The following is a 21138-nucleotide window of genomic DNA, read 5'->3' on the forward strand; positions in this document are numbered from 1 at the left end:
CCTAACCACTATTTTTTTTTTTTATTGAATTTGTAACACCCCGGTCTCATATTAGGAAGAGAAGAATAACTCACATAGAGTGAGTGATTTATAAAGATACTCATGAGTACTATGTCCCACATTGTCTAGTTACTAGGTGAAACTGGGCTTTATAAGAGATTTTAGGAAAGCTCCAAATTGAATAGTCATTTTGGGGTGACAGCGTAGATCTGATTAGCGCTTTTCCTTGGATAGTTACAAACGGTATTAAAGCCACTTAGTAATGCCAGGTCATGTGGTACTAGAGCACCGCATGACGTGGCCCTGACGAGGACGTCATGTCTTAAGGGGGAGAGTTTGTAATACTCCGATCACATATTAGAAAGAGATGCACAGTTCACATAGAGTAAGTGATTTATAAATATACTCATAAATGTTAAATTCAACATTGCTTAGTTATTAGGTGAAATTAGGCTTTATAAGGAATTCAAAAAAAGGTCTAAATTAACTAGTCATTTTGAAGTGACAGCACAAATTTTGTTACATGATTCGTGTTAAATTCACATGTGGTTTCAAAAAAAAAATTGACAACCTTAATGGATATAAAACTATTGAAAGATTGACTCCCTTTCTATTTGATGAAGCACACCAGCCATTAAAACTTTATTATTTTTGTTTTTATGTACCTTCAACCGTAGCCATTAGATATACATGGTTCTCCTTGGCTGTCCATTTCAACCCACGTGATTACGTGAACATCATCTCTCTTTGAACAAATTGTCTGTGGGTGTGAAAAAAATCCATTGCGTCTATATTTCATATGACGTGCATTCGTTCTTATCAATAAGTATTTTGCAGGTTTTTAATCATGTCAAAAAAAATAAAAAATAAAAACAAAATACTTTTCAACTACGTACACATGTCAATAATCTACTGCTTTTGATTGGAAATATTTTGTTAGTAAAAAAAATCCAAATATTGGTTAGTGTAATCTGAAATCCATACGTGGTTCGTCCTGATTGGTTAGAAGTTAGAACCTTTCGAAAAGGAATCTGGGGGAATTGGTGGATTGGAGAGTGCCAAGTGGACAAAGAAGAACAAAGCAAAATCTTGAACTCCCAATGGGATTAAAGATATAGATATTATCCGATAAGGACCCGAGCTCACAATCCCACTATAAATTACCTTCCAGTACAACCCTCCACTTCCACCACCACCACAGAAAGAAGTCCACCAACCGAACTCCCTCATTCAACAATGGCAGCCTCCACCATGGCTCTCTCCTCCCCATCCCTCGCCGGAAAGGCGGTGAAACTCTCCCCCTCCACTCCGGAGCTCGGTGTTGGACGTGTCACCATGAGGAAAACAGCCCCCAAGAAGGCTCCCTCCGGCAGCCCATGGTACGGCCCCGACCGTGTCAAGTACTTGGGCCCATTCTCTGGTGAGGCTCCATCCTACCTTACTGGAGAATTCCCTGGTGACTACGGCTGGGACACTGCTGGGCTTTCAGCTGACCCGGAGACCTTTGCCAAGAACCGTGAGCTTGAGGTCATTCACTCCAGATGGGCCATGCTTGGAGCCCTCGGGTGCGTCTTCCCCGAGCTCTTGGCTCGCAACGGGGTCAAGTTCGGCGAGGCCGTGTGGTTCAAGGCCGGAGCCCAGATCTTCAGCGAAGGTGGGCTTGACTACTTGGGCAACCCGAGCTTGATCCATGCACAAAGCATTCTGGCCATCTGGGCTACACAGGTTATCCTTATGGGTGCTGTTGAGGGTTACCGTATTGCTGGTGGGCCGCTCGGTGAGGTGGAAGACCCGATTTACCCAGGTGGAAGCTTTGACCCATTGGGCCTTGCTGATGACCCCGAGGCTTTCGCTGAGCTTAAGGTGAAGGAGCTCAAGAATGGAAGATTGGCTATGTTCTCTATGTTTGGGTTCTTTGTTCAGGCCATTGTGACCGGAAAGGGACCGTTGGAGAACCTGGCCGACCACCTTGCCGACCCAGTGAACAACAATGCTTGGGCTTATGCCACCAACTTTGTCCCCGGAAAGTGAGCTCGCGATCGGAAACAATTATGTGAATTTTCCTCTTCGGATTTGATGTATATTATTTGCGTGCGTAATGGAAAGTGTGATATGGATTTTGTGTTGTGATAGTTCACCTTGTTATTTTTTGGTACAGCAGTACTCTTGTTTCTTTTTATATTGACGTCAAGTCTTTTTTATGGGTTAAATATATTTTAGTCTCCTAAACTACCACTATTTTTTCGGATGGCCTCACAATCTACCAATATTTAGATTCTGGTCTTTTAAACTATCACTTTCTGATTTTTTGGCCCATCTATCTATTTATGCCGTCAATTCTAACAGAAATTGGCCAAAAACTTGAAAATACCCCTTCCTAAACCGTTGGAATTTCAAAGTATTGGATGAATTTTTTCAAATTTTTGTTTAGAATTGGCGGCATAAATGGACGGATTGAGCTAAAAAATCAAAAAGTGGTAGTTTAGAGGGCCAAAATCTAAGCATTGGTAGTTTGGGGAGCCATCCAGAGAAATGGTGGTAGTTTGAGGGGCTAAAATATATTTATACCCTTTTTTTATTGATGGTAAAAGTAAAACTAAGCTCATGAGTTTAATTTCCTGGTTGAGAACGAGTTTATAAGGCCCCTTTTGCACATGGTCCATGTCATCACCGGAACATAGTAATAATAATAATAAAAAAATCTCTCCTTCAAGTCAAATTGTACCATTGGTCTTTATAGTTGACCTAAATTACAAATTATTTTTTGTGTTATCAAAATTAATTCAAAGATTTTAATGGTTGGCCTAATTTACAAATCTCCCTCGAGTCAAATTCTGTTAAACGTCATGATAGTGTCAATCAGGTAGCGATACGTGTCGATCTTAATAAAAAAAAATATATAAAAAGAGCGATTTGTAAGTTAAGGACCAATGATGCAATTTTGGAATAGGATCCTCCCATTTCAAATTAAATGCTTAGTATCAATCTCTTGTTCTGATTAAAAGTTGGTATATGCATATATGATGTCAATATTAGCACATAAATTCTATACACATAAAAATGACAATAAATTTGCTAAAATATTTATGTACTCTATTTATATTTGAGTAGGCATACTATTAAATGATCTTGTGTTACAATGAAAGCATTAAATAAACGGTACATTTGTCTCCTGTGACAGCAGGGTATACATAAAATGGTCAATTATATTTATCTAAAAGAATTAGATAACATAATATACATCAACCCTAACACGGAGGTTGCTTTTATGATAAAATGAATGGTGTAAAGAGTGTAACATGGCGTTGGGGAAGCCGTAGGGAACGCTAAATCCACCAATAACGCTGCAGCCAGCAGCTTTAGCCTTCATCAAAATCACAAAACTCTATTTCATCTCTCATGCTGTACACCTGCTTGCTTCCCGGGGTGTTCCCGGCCACTTAAAATATATCTATAAATCAAGCATTCCAATCAATCTCAGCTCCACCTTCATATACAAACACCCAATAATGTTTGTTCCATAAGCCATGCTTGCATGGAGAACCGTCTTTTAGCCTAGAGTAACGCTAGAAATTACATTTTTATCTCACAACTATTACATAATGTTGATGAATGTTAATACCGACCAATCCTTGATTTTTTTTTTTTTTTAACAAGAATTGATCCAAGGGTTGATTGGGACTGCTAAATCAACATTGTGAAATAATTATAAGATAAAAATGTAGTTTCTAACATTATTCTATAGCCAAAGGCAAAGTAAAACATTATCAGCAAGCAAACTTAGATCCGACTTGCAGCCCTTGCTCTGGCCACCGACTTCAAGTAAAGTTCCTCGTAGTGTGCTGATGAAGATTCCCAACTGAAATCCATATTCATGTCCTTCTGAACAAGCTGCCGCCAACTCTCAGGGTTATTACTGTAGAGGTTAAATGCACGTCCCAAAGCATTGTTTACTCCCTGTCAAAATAAGGATGCATTAGAACAAGTAACTGCAAATGGGACATTTTTACTAAAGTGGATTGACAACAATCCAGACTAGAGGAGGGAGGCAAAACAACAGTCTTTACACATGACACTAAGATCTGTGGTAGCTTGCTGCAGTGGACCAAGCCTCTACCAGACTGGAGCAGCAAATTGAAAGCTCAGAGCCTCAAATATGGATGCCAGATGAAAATACATAAAACACGCATATACACGCAAGACTACTCAAGTACGTACATGCCCATTATTCCACTGACTTACCTCTTCATCAGGAGTTGAAAATGTAAATCCGTTTCGAAATGCGAGAGGTATCGTATTATCATCAACATCAAAAACACTGCAGAAGAAGAATATGACGGTTCAAATAAGAGTTTTCTGAAAGGAGTAACCTCAAATCACAATAGGGTGACGTTATATTCAAGGAGGCACTCAGTAGCCCACCTGTCATTTAGACCACCAGTTTTCCTTGCAATGGGTATAGAACCATATCTCATGGCTATCATCTGATAAAATTTACAAAGAATTTTTTGGGTAAGTAAATTTACAAGGAATTAAGACAGCAAAAAAGTTCAGTACACATATTAGGATTTGGACTCAGCACCAGTATATTGAAATAACGTGTTCGGCTAGATATTTCTATGCCACAGAATGAGAATAGAGAAGAAATAGCTAAAGTAACATCATCCGTCCATTTTGAGAACCAGCTTTCCAAGTTTCTGTTTTTAAATGAGAAGTACAGGGCTGTGCCACCTATTAAGTTTCTCTCCATTAAGTACAATTTTATGAGAAAGTAATGTGCTCAGGCTGTTTGCTATTCAAGAATTTTTGCTAAGGAATGAGTGCGGACTTTACCTGTGTAAGTCCACATGGTTCAAAGATAGATGGGATAATGAACATGTCGGATGCTGCATATATGGAATGGGAAAGAGATTCGTCATACTTCAATATCAACCGAATGTGAGCATGATTCTGAAAATGGTTTGCGATACCCTCGAATTCCCTCTACAAAATAAAAAATTAATAATCAGAGAATAAGAAAAACATTTTTGTCAGCATATAATTAAATGACCAAGTTGACTTCTCAAACAGAGAACCAACGGGAAACAAGTCTTGAGCTTCTATAATAAACAAATCAGTAGCTACAAAGAAGTACTTATAACCATCAGGTGGAAGAAGCAGCAATTAAACTTCAACAGACATGATATGTTCATTACCACAAGTAAATGATATAGACATGGCAACTGAACTGTTGGCTTTAAGTTTTGACAAAGTAAATACATACAATTTAAATGCATATTGAGATTAAGAATCCAAAATGGGTATGTATTTGACAGTCATCGATTTGTAGAATTCATAAAGTTGGCATAGTAATCTAATAAATCTTCATAAGTCTAAGTTTTCACTGTCATCTAATATAATAATTGCTCCAATTCAAGCGTATGAAATACACCAATATTCTGAATTATCTCAGATAATGAGCTACTCATCAGACGGCATATCAATTGATATATAACTGGTGTTTGCTCTAATGCCAGCAATGATGTAGAACACAACCTAAGAGGTGAGATGATACGAACAATCAAGTTATAGGGTGCTAAAAAGAAGGGTTGGGGTTTATAAATGAAAATGCCTGGAAATTGTCTTTGATTGGAGCGCCTCGCATACACATTCATAATTTTAAAAAAATGATTTAATCAAACTAAACCATGAAGTTACAGGCTTTCTTATTTACTCATAGATGACTGAAGATTCAAGAGCAAACTATATCATGATACCCATTTTCAAAACAAAACTAAATCAGTTCAGGTCAAATGTATCATCTAAAATTTTCCAAAACTCAAGCAGATGTAGTAAACTCTTAAAATTGCGGAGCCACCCATTAATAGTATAGTAATAGGACCAATAAGGACACATCTGCAGAATAACTCCTACTTTAACAACCTACAAACACAATAACAACCATATAAAGAAATGGAACTCACTCACTCGTATTCTAATCAACTAAGACATCAAAATGATGATTAACTATCAAAAAAGGAAAAACTGCAAGGTAATTGCCTGTCATTGGGTACATCTTTATGACGCATACTCGATAACAGTTTCTTTTATGTGCTATATAAACATGGACCAGTACTAGGGATTTATTGCTGAATACTATAGGTCTACATGCACAGACAGCTGCACATATTATAAGGATCTTCAGAATTTAAAAAAGAAAAAAAAGTATCAGTTTTCAGACCAACAAAACAAGACAAAAGAAAAAAGAAAAAGAAACCACAAAAAAAAAGAGAATGTAGGGGGGGACCCCACCCGCCCCATCTCCCTGCTACCTTTTGTTGGGGGGGGGGGCGCTAGGGGTGCGACGAGGGGTGGGTCTGCCCTCTCCTCCAGGATTCACCTTGCTGCGCCTCCCTACTCAGAGAATACCAAGTGGCTGATCTGCAAGCAACTTGCCACCACCTCCCTAGGGCCCAAAACGGCAACGTTCATCAATAATGGTGGGCATTCCATCAACCTCCTCCAAGCTGATGGTCGTCATCTAGCTCACACATTTCTACCCTCGCCACCCACCATGCATCTACACCAACCCCACGCGTGACATGGCCATCAAGCATGGGTCTCCATGTCAACCCCTCTGACCTTGTCTCTATCCCCTACCTCCACAACTAGATCTATCCAAGCTCCAATCTCATCGATTTCGTCTATAGTCTCAACCTCCACGATGGAGTCTAATTTTTCCCCCTTGTGGAGGAGGGAGTGAGCCTCTGACCCCATCACCCTCTGGAGATCAATAGGGGTGGATCACCGGTGAGGGAACACCCAGCCTCCCCCTTACCCTTAGGTAGCAGAGAGAGGAGGTCCCTACATCCCCCCCCCCCCCCCCCCCCCCCCCCACCTTCCTTTTGTCTTTCTTTTTTGTTTTTTTTTTTTCAAGCCAATTACCAAACGCATTTTCAAGAAGGAAAAAAAACAAAAAAAAAAGAAGATATAATTCTGAATTTTCCTTTCTTAAATACTTAATGGTCTTGATCTTGATTTTCCCCATAGCTAAATGTAAACTTGAAACATCAGCGTTAGAATAACAAATAAGATATAACAAGGATTAGGCTCTCAGAGCTAAAAAAAACAAGTCCTTCTGTTAAGTGCTGTTTTTGGATTTAGGGGTTTTTTTTAGAGAAGATATGAAGAAGATGACAGAAAGGAATACTAGAATTTCATTGAAAAAAGATAGTGAGCATTCGAGAGGCTCTTTCTCCTGAGAATAAGTTTCTAACGTCTGGATTCTTTCTTACCCATTCATTCCCTTACCCAGCTACATATAAACTACCCATTCTGTTCAGCCTTCTAACAGAATGCCAGCTGGAGATTCCCCTCTCAACTGCTTAGCAAAGTTCTAGAACATTACAAGGAAAGGCTACTAAACGCACCAAGGAAAACTTAAAATGCAGAAAGCGTAAAACGACAATGAATTTAACATAAAACGCAGAGCATCTAGATCCTTCTCTGCCACCTCAGCCCTAGCAGTGATTCCTACTAGCCGTACTGATCAATCCCCAATTCTGCAATCCCTAATCCGAATCCCATTCAATTGCACACATAACACCTTCCTCTCCCTTCACTTTTCTTTTGGGGGAAGGGGTGGGGGAAAGGCAAATTGCAGAGAATATTCAAAAGAAATTTAATAATAGAACAGTAAAACACACCTGAATATGTGCGACTGGGCTTGAGCCAAGAAGTACAAACTGTCCTCCCAACTCCAATGTTCGATATATCGCATGTCTAATAAGATGTACACCTTTCTGTGGCACCAATCTGGTTATGCAGCCCACCTATTAAATAACAGATCCAACAGAAACAAGTAAGAGTTCGAGAAGCTTGACCAACTATAATCAATAATAAACAAAGTAATCATAGCTAATGTCTGATTTTTTATTTTTATTCTAATTATCTAGTAGCAATATTAGGCTACACGGTGTGAGGTAGCCTTCTCCCTCCCAAACCCCTCTCTATGTATTGAACCCAAGACCTTCCCTTACAAGCCCAGTGGTAATTTCATTTCCTCAAAACGTAAAGATGATCCTACATGGCAGTATATCACTAAATGAGAGTATAACATACACACAGCATGGGCAAAAGAGACCTTTAAGGTAATTAGTATGTTATCTCAACCACTCCCCACAATAAAAGGAGAATTTAAATGCCTTATTATTTATATAGAACAGACTTCACAGAAATCTTTCTGTGAAATCATTACCATGGATACTTGTTTATTCATTCTTTTACTTATTTTTTGGTAAGCACTAACAGGGATTCTATAAAAACCACAGCAACTTAACAGTAAAGATTTTGGCAGTGGAATCAATTTTATTCCTAAGTACATTGATAAAGAGCTGTTTATAAAGTAATTAAAAAGAAAGGAAAGAAAATAGAAGTTTCCCAGTCTAAGATCTCCCAACAGTATTTTCCAGAGCTCTTAGCTAGTAATTTCAATGGAAATTTCAGTCCTCATACCAATATCAACTAAAAGCAGGGCAGATATGGATACAGGCAAACATCTTAAGCTTCCATTCTAGAAATGCTCTCAGATATGCATGAATATAAAGATTAGAGGACAGCTCTTAGAAGCTTTATCCAGGATATAATACTTTTATAGGTGGCAAGGTGTATCATAAAACCACAGTTGTGGTGGGTCATGATATAATTTTTTCCGTGTAGCATGTTATTGTACTCATATTAGTGCTGAATATTACAATTTAACAAATCTGAAATCTAGCCAAATGTGAAGACTTAATGTGACATGATGATGTCTTCTCATCACAAAACTAAACATTTGATAAAATAAAATTACCAGTGGTTTCCTGACATCTGCAGAAGAAAGCCCTAGATGCCTTCTCATAGCTTCCTTATTTTCTGCTTTCCCTTGAAGATCATTTGCAGTGTACTGGATTTTGAGATATGTATCAGTGGCAGGATTCCATGTATCAGTATCGATTCCATTTAGAATTCCTATGAACTTTTTAGAATGCAAATTAAGTGTTGAATGGAGACCTCTTCCTTCCTGTAAAACATAAAATAACACATAAGCCTTCATGAACAATCAAGGATATTTAACCATAGATTTAACCATGAAAAGCAATGAGAGTGATTTTGACACTAGCTTAAACATCTAGGCTGTTTTGTGTAAGACTCTCCATCCTAGTCTCATCCTAGTCATCTTGATTAAATTCAAAGCCACAAACACCAATGCCATTCCATCATGTCATATAATTTTTTTATGACGAAGAACCCCTCCAAGGCAGGGCCACTTCGTGTACTCACCCCTGTTAGGTAAACTACGGACCCGTGTAAAGCACACTCTCCACACGGATCGGGTAATACTCCAGTTTCGCCAGCGGGCTAACCCCAAGAAATTGTTTTCACCCAAGGAGATTTGAACCTTAGACTTCATGGGACTATCACAAAGACCAAAGCCCATCATGTCATATAATACATATAGGTTATTTCATTACATGATGTTAATGAAAAATAGGTACTTTCTTTTTCCTCCTAATCTTCTCAGCTGGGAGCCTAATTGTAATAATGACTATAGAAGCAATTTTTAAGTATTCTTAAAGAGAGTGAACTTTTAAAGTAAATGCAGCAAAACCAATGTAAAGGCAAAAGTCATACCTCAGCAGTCCGCACCTCTTGTGCATAAGTAGGTGAAACTGTCGTCACAATATTAGAAAATACAACTCCACCCTGAAAAATAGAATCTGTAAGAGGTAATGAAATAGTAGCATGTCTTGATGAATGATACAAGTAAAATAAATACCTTAACAGGATTGACTCTATCATGTGCAAAGTTGTCCTGCATTCTATCTGGTCTATTTAGCTGATGGACATCAAGACCACAATATGCCAATTCTGAAGCAGGAGCAGTCCCTTGGTATTCAAAGTTGTGGCATGTAAAACATATTCTAGCTGAATTCAATCCTTTAGGGGCATACAAATCCCAATAAAGGGGTGCCTAAGAAAGCAAAAACAAAATCATTAATTCAATTAAAAAAATAACAAATGAATGTGAATGTCAGAAGCTCAAAGAAAGCATGAGTCAACAATGAAGATTTAAAGGGTCCATACAACAAAAGCTGTCTGCCAATCATGGCAATGAATTATGTCTGGTTTCTTGCCAGCTTGAAGAAGAAACTCAAGCGCCACTCGGCTGAAAAATGAAAAACGTTTGAAATCATCCTGCTCGCCATAAAATTTCCCTCTCCAGAAGAATTTGTCAGGATGATGAGGCTCAATAAAATAAACAGGAAGACCTGCATAGTTAAAACTATTGTAAGTATGTGATGCTAAAATATACGATGCAAGCAAAAACTATGAAATCCATAACCTTCAACAGTGCCAACCCAGATTTTGTTTTTGAATAGTCGGCCACCAAAGTATGACTCTACCACCACATCTAGGACCTGTAAAGGTAATCAGGTCATTACGATGTTCATCAAAGTCAGGTACTTTCAAAATTTTCACCCAAATAAAAACTCACCCTCAAATCACGAATTCGGTCATATTGCATGCAATCATACTTTGGAAGAACAATTTCCACAAGGTGTCCCCTGTTCTGCAAAGCTTTACCAAGACCTGTCACGACATCCCCCAAACCACCAACCTATGAAAGAAACAACAAAGAATCTTGAAAAAACTGTAGACCAACAATAGAAATTAAGCAAAGAAAAAGGCAATATAAAAATTATAGATAATAGCTTTTAGATGAGCACGGCAGATAAGATCCAACAAAGAGCATTTCTGGGGCACAAAGATACAAATACAAACAATAGATAGTTAAAGACAATCTAGAAGACCAAATGAAGCCAAAAACCCTCCCAAAAGCAATCTCTAAGTATGAGATTGTGATGAACCCAAGTAAAATTTGTACTTGCTCCTCGAGATACGTCTGAGATTTTCTGGCCATTTAGATGTGTGCATAAAATGGAAGTTATGACGTAACTGAGCAAATTGAATCCGCATGATAATGTTCCAGGCAGCATTGCACAATTTCAGTGTGGACGTTTAAGGAAGTCATGTATTTGATCAATTAGAAAAATATGTCCAGAAAGTGAAAAACATATGTTCCAAGCAGGAATTAGAATGGCAAGTACACTGCAACTTCTTTTTTTACCCAAGGATGTCAACAAAAGGAAAAAAGACCAAAGAGAACTAGAGGACACTGTTTTCATTGGTTTGCAAGGTTTCATTCCTTATTAAAAATAAAATAAAAATGAGAGGCCCCTTCACTGCAGGTCCTTGCAGGACAGTCTCTCCTATCTCACACTGCGCAAAATTTCTTTCTAAGTAGGGAAGTTGTACCAGCCACACTACCAGGGACCCAATTCTAGCCAGGCAGCCAGCAATTGAATATGGCGTTTTAGATCTGTATTTTATGTCGATACAAGTATTGGTAATTGAATGGTAATCGGTATAATTTTTTTAATTTTTTTAAAAAAAAAAACATTTGTGAAAGAAAATTCTTTAACCAAAACCGAGCACAGTCCAGAATCTAAAGCACAGCTTTAAACCATCCATGAAAAGGCAAAAAAATAATAATAATGATAATAATAATAGTAATAATAAATTCTGAGGTTCTGGTTGAGTGACCAAATTATTTTCTGGAAGGGACAACTTATTCTGTTGGAGCCATATATGCTGCTTTTCATAGAAAAGCATAAATAGATACGGTTCAACCAAAGAGTGCAAACTGACCATTTGTCTACACAATCACCCGATTACAGAATTCAGCCAGAAAAGAAGACTTCACTTCTGAACCTGGAAGCCATACTACAGGTGACATTATAAATGCAATTAAGCATCTTATCAAAGAGGCTTCAGTGAAGCTGCAGGTGCTGTTACACACTAAAATTATTTGACATATGATGGCAATTCCAACTCGAGCAAGTTCCTTGAGATGTCCTCCTAACTTATAGTTTCATAAAATAGATGATACAACATTAGAGAGATTGTTTTCAATAACATGGACATATTTGAATGCTCGCAAATTCCTTCAAGTAGTATTGCCTTTCTAAAAAGCAGTTGGTAATGTAATTCTAAATCAACATAAAAAGAACTTCACTAATATTTTCCCAAAAATAGAGTAAAAATGACAAAGAAAAATGAATTGCGCTAAGTTGAGTTCACCTTAGCAACTGGTGCCATTTCTGCTGCAATATGAATAACATATAATCCTGGACTGATCAACAAAGGGCACAAATTAAACAACAGTATAAATATTCGCTGCAATTTAGTGTTAAAATTGTTAATACCATGTTGGCGATGATGCCAGATTGAGAAATGTAGTTATAGCCTCACGTTCATTCTTATCCTTGCAAGCCATGAATGCATCACGAATTCGTCGATCTCTCTTCCACGCCATTTCTCTCAAAAACTTTGCATCATCTGTTGATATTTTTTTCTCAAGCAACCAACCATCAATTATGAGCAATAAACGGCTCCAAAATTCCCGAGGCATGTCATCCACAGGTTCACCTAGTGCCCTTTTCTTGCTTTCTTCTTTCAGATTATTGAGTGTCTCTTGAAATTCCTTCACTGATTCTTGATATAATTGAACATAGGAATTAATTTCTTCATCTGACCTTTGAAGACGGTCCTCCAACATTTTGATCTTTTGTTGCATTAATTCATAATATTGTTGCATTTTTTCTGACGAGAGCTTATAGACATTAGCTTCTTCAAGGGATTCTTCCAGTTTATCAACCTTCTTTCGGAGCTCCTGGTTTTGCTGCAATACTATAATTGCTTGATCTGCCTGTTTGGTTGCCTTATCTAGCAAGGCCTGTAAATTTTCTACCTTCTCCCACAAGTCCTTGTATTCAACTTTCATAGTAGAAAGTTTAGAAACATCTTCCTGAGAAACGGACAGTTTAACCTCCAAGTCTTTCAGGGCAGATTCCAACACTGTGCGCTCTCTTTCGAGTATAAGCACACGCTCATCTGTGTTTTTGACATCACTAAGCTCAGCCTTGAGTACCTCTATATCGTTCTTCAGGTAGATATTTTCTTCCCTCAATGAACTAATCTCCTTGCTAAAAGAATTAAAACTATTATCATGTAGTACAGAGGCTTCCTGATTCAAAAGTTTTCCATGATTATTGTACATATCAAGCTCATTTCTTTCAGTAACACCCCTGTGAGTCAGTTCATTCCGCAGCTTATCTAACTGGTCTTCCAGGAGTTCCACACGTACCTTATCTTGGGCAGCAATTTTGATCCGGGCATCAGTCTCTGCCAGTCTCATCTCCAAAACATTAATCTCTTCTTGCAGTGCCTCCTTCTCAGTGACCGTCCTTTCAACATCTTCAAGCGCACGGACCCGAACTTGATTGAGAAGAAGGATATCTGTAGCAAGAACGACAACACAGACATGTATTTCACAGTAAATTGATACAAAGGCACTAAACTAGAGACATATTGAAAGGACTTAAAGAGTATAGCAGACATCCTACTTTTCTCTGCATATCTTATCATGCCAATCAAATCCTCAGATTGAACTCCTGAAAGTTGCTCTGCACCATCCATGTTTATAGCCTGTGAGACAACCAAAGGATAATAATAATAATAAATTTTGTCTAATTTTCCAATGATTCCTCTGATTCAATAGCCAATAAGAGGAAAAGAATACAGATTTGATTAAAAAGTACCAACTCAAGCTCTAATACAAATTATAGAAAAATAACATATTTTTTATTTTTTTAATTTATTTTTTTATAAGTAAGAGGAATATCATTAAAAAGAAACGCAAAGAGTAGACAAGTACAAAAGGAGTATACAAGAAAATCGACTAGGGGGTAGAAGAAAAAGGAACAAGAAAATCATGAAAGCTAATCACTAAGAGAGCTAGGAACGCAACAGTCCAAGAGAACAAAGAATAAAAAAAGAAAGTTCTGAGCTCCTCAATTGTCCTTTCTTTGTCTTCGAAGTTTCTATCATTTCGTTCCTTCCACAAGCACCAAAAAAGGCAAGAAGGAACCATCTTCCACACTACAACACTTCGAGAGCGACCACCCGTTTAATAGCAAGCAAATAAATCGACCACCTAAAGAGGCATAACCCAAGACAAACTGAAGCGGCTGAAAATGGCATTCCATAAGGCACGAGCAACCTCACAATGGAAAAGAAAGTGGTCCACAGACTCCCCATTCATTTTGCACAAACAACACCTATCAATCACAATGACACGCCTCTTTCTCAGATTGTCCAAGGTAAGGATCTTCCCTAGCGCTGCCGACCAAGCAAAAAAGGCCACTTTCAAGGGAACCTTGGTCCGCCAAATACTTCTCCAGGGGAAAGAAGCTTCCTCTTTGCAAGCAAGGACCTTATAGAAAGAACTAATATCAAACTTCCCTTTGTGAGAAGGAGTCCACCAAAGCTTGTCATCCCCTTCACTCCTCACTCTTATGGAGTACAACAAGGTGAAGAAGGAAGCCAAGACTTCCACCTTCCAATCGTGGACTGCTCGAATAAAGCTAATGTCCCACTGAAGGGAATCACTCCCTGGAACCAAGTGAGCTGCAACAAGCGCATCCTTGTCATGGGCATTGCCATATAAAACAGGGAAAGCTTCCTTGAGGGTCATCTCTCCACACCACATCATGCCAAAATCTGATCCTTGACTCATGCCCTAAGATAAATCTGGTATGACAACAAAACAAACTCCACCCCTTCCTAATATTCTTCCAAAGCCCCAATCCATAAGACCTAGGGGGATCTAAGGAACACCACCCATCCCACACACCACCATACTTAGCGTCCACAATAAGTTTCTACCAAGCCTCTTTCTCATGCACATAACGCCACGACCACTTCCCTAACAAAACCCTGTTGAAGATCCTCAAATTCCGAATGCCCAAGTGATATAGAAAAAATAACATTGTGGATGTATTGTTGTAATTCTTGTTCTTGGATGGGTTGTGGGCTCTCTTTGCGGGTTCTTGCGGGTGTCCTTGGATGGGTTCTTTGTTTTTTGTTTTTGTTTTGGGTGTTCCTTATGTATACCCCTGGTGTACTTAGGGGGTTCTACTTTTCCTATACCATCCTGTCACCCAACATGATGTTATAATTCATGCATCGAACCTGTAACTATGAAATAGAAAATTGTTGTTCTTGAAGTGTAAAGTTGTGCACTGCGATTGAAATGAAAGACTACTAATGCTTCAGTGGGCTTAACCAGGAAAAAAAATCTGTCGAAAGACAAATAAAGTCATCATCCTGAAACTATAGAGATATAAAAGAGTTTAATTTTTATTTGTTTTTCTAAGTAAATCTAATCTTATTGAAAGTGTAAGACGCCCCTAAGTACACCGGAAGTATATAAAATGAAACATCTAACTAGGAAGAGAAAAACGAACAAGGAAATCGACAAAACTAAGTGACAAGGGAAATACATAGCACGGAGGCCTGAATTAAACTATATAGGAGAATTGGATACAACATCCTCCTCGAACAGATACAAAAATAAGAATATGATATTACTCTCTTATACAGTGCAGATGCAAATTATGAGATATCATTTTGGAGTATTAATTATATGATTAAACCATTCCTACTAACTTAAGTTTTTGGAACAAGTAGTGGTTTATGACACGTTTGGGTGCTCGATTTTTTGAAATCTGAATTCAACTATAATTTAGAGCGCGAATTCCGAGGCAAATAAAGCTGAAAAATATGTTCGGATAGTTTGACTTTCTGAGATAAAATTAGAGAAAGTGAAATAAAATCTGATTTGTTTTTTAAAAACCTAAACACTGTAGCAAATAGAATCAAGATTCTTCTTGTTCCCAAACATACCTAAAACATGGTATCATAGCAGATACTGAGTTCGAACCCTAATTCTACAGTTTACCTTCTATTTCAATTAAAATATTCCACGTGTTGTCTAGTCATACACATGGAAGGGAGTGTAAAATACTAATTTCACTCCTTCCTATTAACATAAGCCTTTAAGATAAATGGTATTTTAACATATTGCTTTGAGAAAGCATCACAAACTGAACAGGGCAATGACCAGATCAGGAAGTTATAAACAAAAATTTTCCTTTTACAAACCACAAGTGGAGAGGCACATGATTTGTGCCTGTAAGCGTTATGAAGATTATATATAAGGAAAATTTGTCTTGATAGTTAATAGAGAATATTTGTCTTCATGCATAAATATTAGATGTAAAGAACATTTTGCAGGTTCCTTTTCTGACCAATTTAGAGTAGAGAAAAAAGTCAACTGTAGGATAATGTCTAAAAATATCTTTCTTGGAAACTAGAGCATATTAATCTTGGTATATTTTTTTATTGAAGTCCAAATATTTGAGTTTCCCCCCCCCCCCCCCCCCCCCAACACACACACACACACACACACACATCAAAAAACCGTATTTGACAGTGCTGAGTCTTCTTAATTCACCAGCAAGAATCCCACTCACCTTGTAAAGAAAAAAGGAGAGAGAGAGAGAGAGAGAGAGAGAGAGAGACAGAGCAAGAGAGAGAGAATTTATGCACACACACATATATATGCAGATAGAAAGAAAGAAAGAAAGAAAAACTGAACAGTATAGTCCAAACCCAGATTATTAATTTCGTTTTAAAAGTCTTGGTGAAGGACCATACCATAGATTTTTGTTCATCAGGTACAGGCTGGTCACTCAACTCCTTCCCATTGGTATGCTCCACAACTATGTCCGTGTCAACATCATCATCAGAAATGATTTCCTGACTCAAAATTGGGACATTAATTATTGAAGCACTTTCAGATTCAGACTCATCATCACCATTTGGCTGAAAATCTGCTGTTCTTGGAGGCCGTTCATGAGCAGCTTTCTTTAATTGTTGTGTTTTATGATGGGAACTGCATGTATGTAAGAAATAATCAAGTTAGTGTAAACTTATTATCAAATTTAAGGTACATAATTCGCTATCCAAAGATATAATGGACTCAAGATACATTATACAGGAAAAGAAAAAATAAGAACATCCAATGAGAAGGTTGTTTTCATTGTCAAATTTACTAATAAGATTAAATTGAGGTAAAAGTTCTTTATTTTATCCAAAAATCTAAATATCATGAACAGAGCTGGTAACTTTGGTTAGTTGAATGCTGTAAAGAAGCATCACCCTCATATTCTTAATACAAGAAATTTGATTCAAATTAAGGACAAGTTTTCAAGGGATGTCAATCTAGAAAATAGGCACACAATACATGCCTCATCAAACAACATTTCCTGATTTTGTTTTCAACTCAAACAAGAAGAGCAGTATTAAAATCAGAAGACATGGAATCCAGGTCAAATTTTGACCATTGACACAAAATTCATCAACAATGGATGCTGGGAAGCACCAAGTTCATTCGGTGCTATAATGTTTTCCTAATTGTCATGAATATTTGTATGTAAGATCATACGCTCTGGCTCCTCCTGTTTAGGGGCTCTCTTGTATACTTCCCGTGTATTAGGGTTGCGCCCCTCTGCGCTTTTTTATTTAATTTTAAATTACTTATCAAAAAATAAGATCATACGCTCTGGCAAGTGTTGATGTGGGCTTTCTCTGGCAGGGTTTTTTGAAGCCTAGGCCCTCTAAGTCTCGGCGATGTTCTTCTCCAGCAATCCCTCTTCCCCCGCAGCTGTTGGAGGTTTCCTCGGATCTAGTCAGTGATCAGGAGGTCAAAGATCCCTCCTTGGAGGTCGAGGATCCTCACTCGTCTGCAGTGAAGGTTGTTTCTCCTTCCTATTTGCGTTGTAGTTCCTCAGACATTCCTACTGATGTCAATGATAGGGTGTCGAATGGTGAGGAGGTCGAGGAGCCCTCCTTGGAGTTTACGAATGCCATTGAAGAGGACCTTCTTTGGATTGTTAAACTCGGGCGTCCTAAGAACAAAACCATGAGGGAGTTGTGGAATTTAAATAGATCTATTAACTACGGCAATGAAAGCGTGTCTTCTCGGCAAAGGAAAGGTAAGGCTCACGTTATGTAGCGTGTTTGCTCTATGTGATTTCTGGGTTTGAGGGTCTTAGCCTCTTAGGGTTGAAGGTTTATTTGGTTCCTGTGTATTCTTCAGGTTTGAGGGTCTTAGGGTTGAGGGTTTTGTTTGTTCCTGTGTATACTTCCTGTGTACGTTGGGGTACCTTACGCTTTTTTATAAAATTTATTACTTATAAAAAAAAAAAATTAAAAAAAAAAAAACTTATAGTTGCATTAATATTCTAGCAATCCTTGAATAAACGTTTATCAATTAGATTTTATCCCATCCTGGTTAAAAATGAGTCAACCTAAGGGTAATAAGGGGACGAATGTCGAGGAGTGGGAGGATTCTAGCAGAACGGAGAGCTACTCCATTATACCTTATGTGGTGTATTTGGATGGAAAGCAATAAGAGCGCTTTTGAAGATATTCCATGGGATAAAGTCAGCCTTTCTTAAAGTGCTATTCAGCTGGGTGTCAGTCCATCCTTCACTCTTATAAGACCTCTTTCTTACTTTCTCTTTTTGTCCTTAACTTGGGCATAGAATTGTTTTCTTTACTTTAAATGTTTTGGGTAATCGCATTTGTATACTACTTGTGTACTTGGGTGCCTTATCCTTTTTTTTTTTCCAATACTTAATACTTATCCCAAAAAAAAAAAAGAGGAGAGGGGCGGGGGTGTTATAACCTAAGGGCAATACAAGCTCATATACCTCGAGATCTAGAAGGCCTTCAATGTACACAATAGCATACAAAAAAAAATTAAATCTTTGTGGAACAAAATAAGCAGTAATTTGTTTGGAATTGTGATACGACGCACTTTTAATTAAGCAGGAAAAATAGCTTCAATTCAAAGGAATCCAAATCGATTCAAGGCCAAAGAAATAAGACTATATGTAACCAAGTTCTGAGAATTGAAGATTTTGAAGTTACCCCATAAGTAATTGAAGCCCACTTGACTAAGCAATATCTTTAACTTTTGGTTCAACTATTATATTTTTTCAAGAGTCAAAGTTTCAAAATAATGATAGACAATCGATCTTATACCCACTCCCTGCTCTTTCTAGAGTCATATTTTCAACATAATGATATTTTCCCTTTCCCCCCCTTTCAACGCTTATCCGTCTTCGTAAGCATTCTCTCTCCTTAGTCTCAATTGGAGCAATCTCTTGTAGGTTATTAAAACATGTCCAATGCTATTTCTATCTAGCCTTGAAACTCATTTACCTCAAGTCAGTTAACAGCTGACCGCTCTACCACTGAGCTACTGAGGAACAACGGGGGATTAATCTATTGACCTAACTACACTTATTTAAAATCTGTCAAGAACTTAGGTCCCACAAACCCAAAGGCACAATATTTAAAGAAGGACCGCAAATATAATTTTCTAACTTGGTTTTTTTGGATCTAAAATTATATATATTATTTTATAAAGATATTCATCAAGATTCTTGAGAGGCAATAGCTCTAGCAGTGGCACATCAGCTTCAAAAAGTGGAATTCCGAAGTGCATTGTACTTTGCGTTTTCACACACCACCACAATTATATGGCCAACGAAACAAAGAACAAAGAAATTAACCAATATCCAACTAGTCATTCAAAACCCACGAAAAAGCACCCAATCCGAAAACAAAAAGGTCAGCTCAATCATCAAGAGTTTTAGGACCATACCCACCAAACAAAAACTCAATTTATAAGACTAAAACTATGATCAAGAATCATCAAGCAACAGAACCATAATCAAACACTCTTCCAAGTACTAAAACCAAAAAGAAAGGAAAGTAAAAACAAGGAAACTAGATGAGATTGAAGATGACCGAGAGAGAGAGAGAGAGAGAACCTGAGATTACGCTTACGCATTTTACAGGAAGCAGGAAGCAACCGATGAGGCACCGGCACGAGAAAGCGCACGCTTGAATGCTTGCAGGTGAGTCCGCTAATTCCCTCGCTCACAAAAAACGTCGATAGCTTCGCAGACATTTTCACTCCAATCAAAACTCTCAGTGAAATAGAAAGACTTCGCAGCAAGTAAGAGATATAGAACAAATGGTTTCTTCGCCACAACGACTACTAGGCCCTGGTTGTTACCAGAAAAGTTGGCATGTGATTGCAAGCAGTACTCTTGGCATCTTTGAGATCGAATATGTGATGGTACGTGCGGGTTCATCATATCGTATGTGTCATTATAACCTTATCTAAATCGCACGGGCTTTCGGACTTTGGGTCCGGGTCAGGCCTCCACGTCACCTCCCATGATTCTTTCGTTTAGATCAGTTTCATGGTGATTGATCCACGTAAAATATGAGTCGGATGAAGGTGTAATATCCGGCATAAAATAAGGGGCGGAGCCAGCTTTTAGGCTTTGGAGGCCAAATTGAAAAAAAATAATTTAGGGGGGCCAAAACTACAAATTTTTTAAAAATGAAGGGTAAAAATTATATTTTTTCTTTTTTTTTTGGGGGAGCCCTTTGGCTTGGTGGGGCTTGGGCCCCCCCCCAAGCCATAGTGTGGCTCCGCCCCTGCATGTAACGTTACTCTCAAAAAAGTATATTAACATCAAGAGTAGATTCGCGTAGTGATGTACATAAAATTATTATTATTATTATTATTATTTTGGAATGGTTGTGATTATGATAATCCTTGAAGAGCAATCCCAGTTTGCAACACTCGGTAGTAAGGAATACGATCCTCTTAATTTTATTTAATAAAATAGATACTACCCATTTTAAATGAATGTCGGAATTTGAAGATAGTGTATCTAACGGTGTTTATAAAATTTAATATTAGCACGTATTTTAAAATTTTAAATAATGAGAAATCATGTACGCCATTAGATGTATTAATTTTAAATACTGATCATAAAATGGATGCTATCAATTTTATTCTAATAGTAGAGTTTGTTAGGGTTTTGTTTTTTTTTTTTTTTTTAATAAAGTTTTTGTGAAAGTGTTCTCAATTTTGTAAAAAAGAAAAGATAAAAATTGAAAATAAATTTGATAGGGCCACATTTGAAAAAAGTACTGTATGCGGAGATAAATGAAAATTAGTTTGTTAAAATTTTAATAAGTGTTTTTTTAAAAAAATTGAAGAGCATTCTCCTAAAATAAAAGAAAGAAAAAACTATTGTAGTTTACATTTCAGAGTGGTGG

The 21138-nt window shown here is 37.6% G+C and overlaps 2 protein-coding genes across 3 annotated transcripts; one reads left to right on the top strand and one right to left on the bottom strand.

The window, feature by feature from the left end:
* Positions 1–1170: 1170 nt before the first annotated feature.
* Positions 1171–2132, top strand: LOC133868522 (chlorophyll a-b binding protein of LHCII type 1-like). The gene has a single exon (XM_062305436.1). It carries the CDS (start codon positions 1237–1239, stop codon positions 2029–2031), a length of 795 nt encoding a protein of 264 aa, XP_062161420.1. The 5' UTR covers positions 1171–1236; the 3' UTR covers positions 2032–2132.
* Positions 2133–3071: 939 nt separating this feature from the next.
* Positions 3072–20142, bottom strand: LOC133868002 (probable starch synthase 4, chloroplastic/amyloplastic). 2 transcript variants are annotated; one of them, XM_062304790.1, is made up of 16 exons: positions 19830–20142; positions 16642–16879; positions 13488–13569; positions 12288–13380; positions 12163–12214; positions 10517–10639; positions 10364–10439; positions 10105–10289; positions 9797–9991; positions 9652–9723; positions 8831–9040; positions 7686–7811; positions 4834–4983; positions 4423–4484; positions 4243–4318; positions 3072–3957 (listed from the first exon to the last, which is right to left on the bottom strand). In XM_062304790.1, the coding sequence occupies exons 1-16, from the start codon at positions 19967–19969 to the stop codon at positions 3781–3783; spliced, it is 3057 nt and encodes a 1018-aa protein (XP_062160774.1). In that variant the 5' UTR covers positions 19970–20142; the 3' UTR covers positions 3072–3780. The 2 variants fall into 2 exon arrangements, with proteins under 2 accessions (XP_062160774.1, XP_062160775.1); XM_062304791.1 differs by lacking the exon at positions 19830–20142 and having other exon boundaries at positions 13488–13547; positions 16642–16767.
* Between the last annotated feature and the right edge of the window lie 996 nt (positions 20143–21138).

Source organism: Alnus glutinosa, chromosome 5, assembly GCF_958979055.1.
Source record: "Alnus glutinosa chromosome 5, dhAlnGlut1.1, whole genome shotgun sequence".
Lineage (NCBI taxonomy): Eukaryota > Viridiplantae > Streptophyta > Magnoliopsida > Fagales > Betulaceae > Alnus > Alnus glutinosa.

Bases quoted from the DNA above. Each gene is read 5' to 3' on its own strand.
- LOC133868522 (XM_062305436.1), top strand. From the start codon at position 1,237: ATGGCAGCCTCCACCATGGCTCTCTCCTCCCCATCCCTCGCCGGAAAG.
- LOC133868002 (XM_062304790.1), bottom strand. From the start codon at position 19,969: ATGTCTGCGAAGCTATCGACGTTTTTTGTGAGCGAGGGAATTAGCGGA. The intron at 7,812-8,830 runs GTAATTTTATTT...GTTATTTAATAG, and splicing joins CAGATGTCAGGAAACCACTG to GTGGGCTGCATAACCAGATT. The intron at 4,319-4,422 runs GTGGGCTACTGA...CTTCTTCTGCAG, and splicing joins ACTGGTGGTCTAAATGACAG to TGTTTTTGATGTTGATGATA.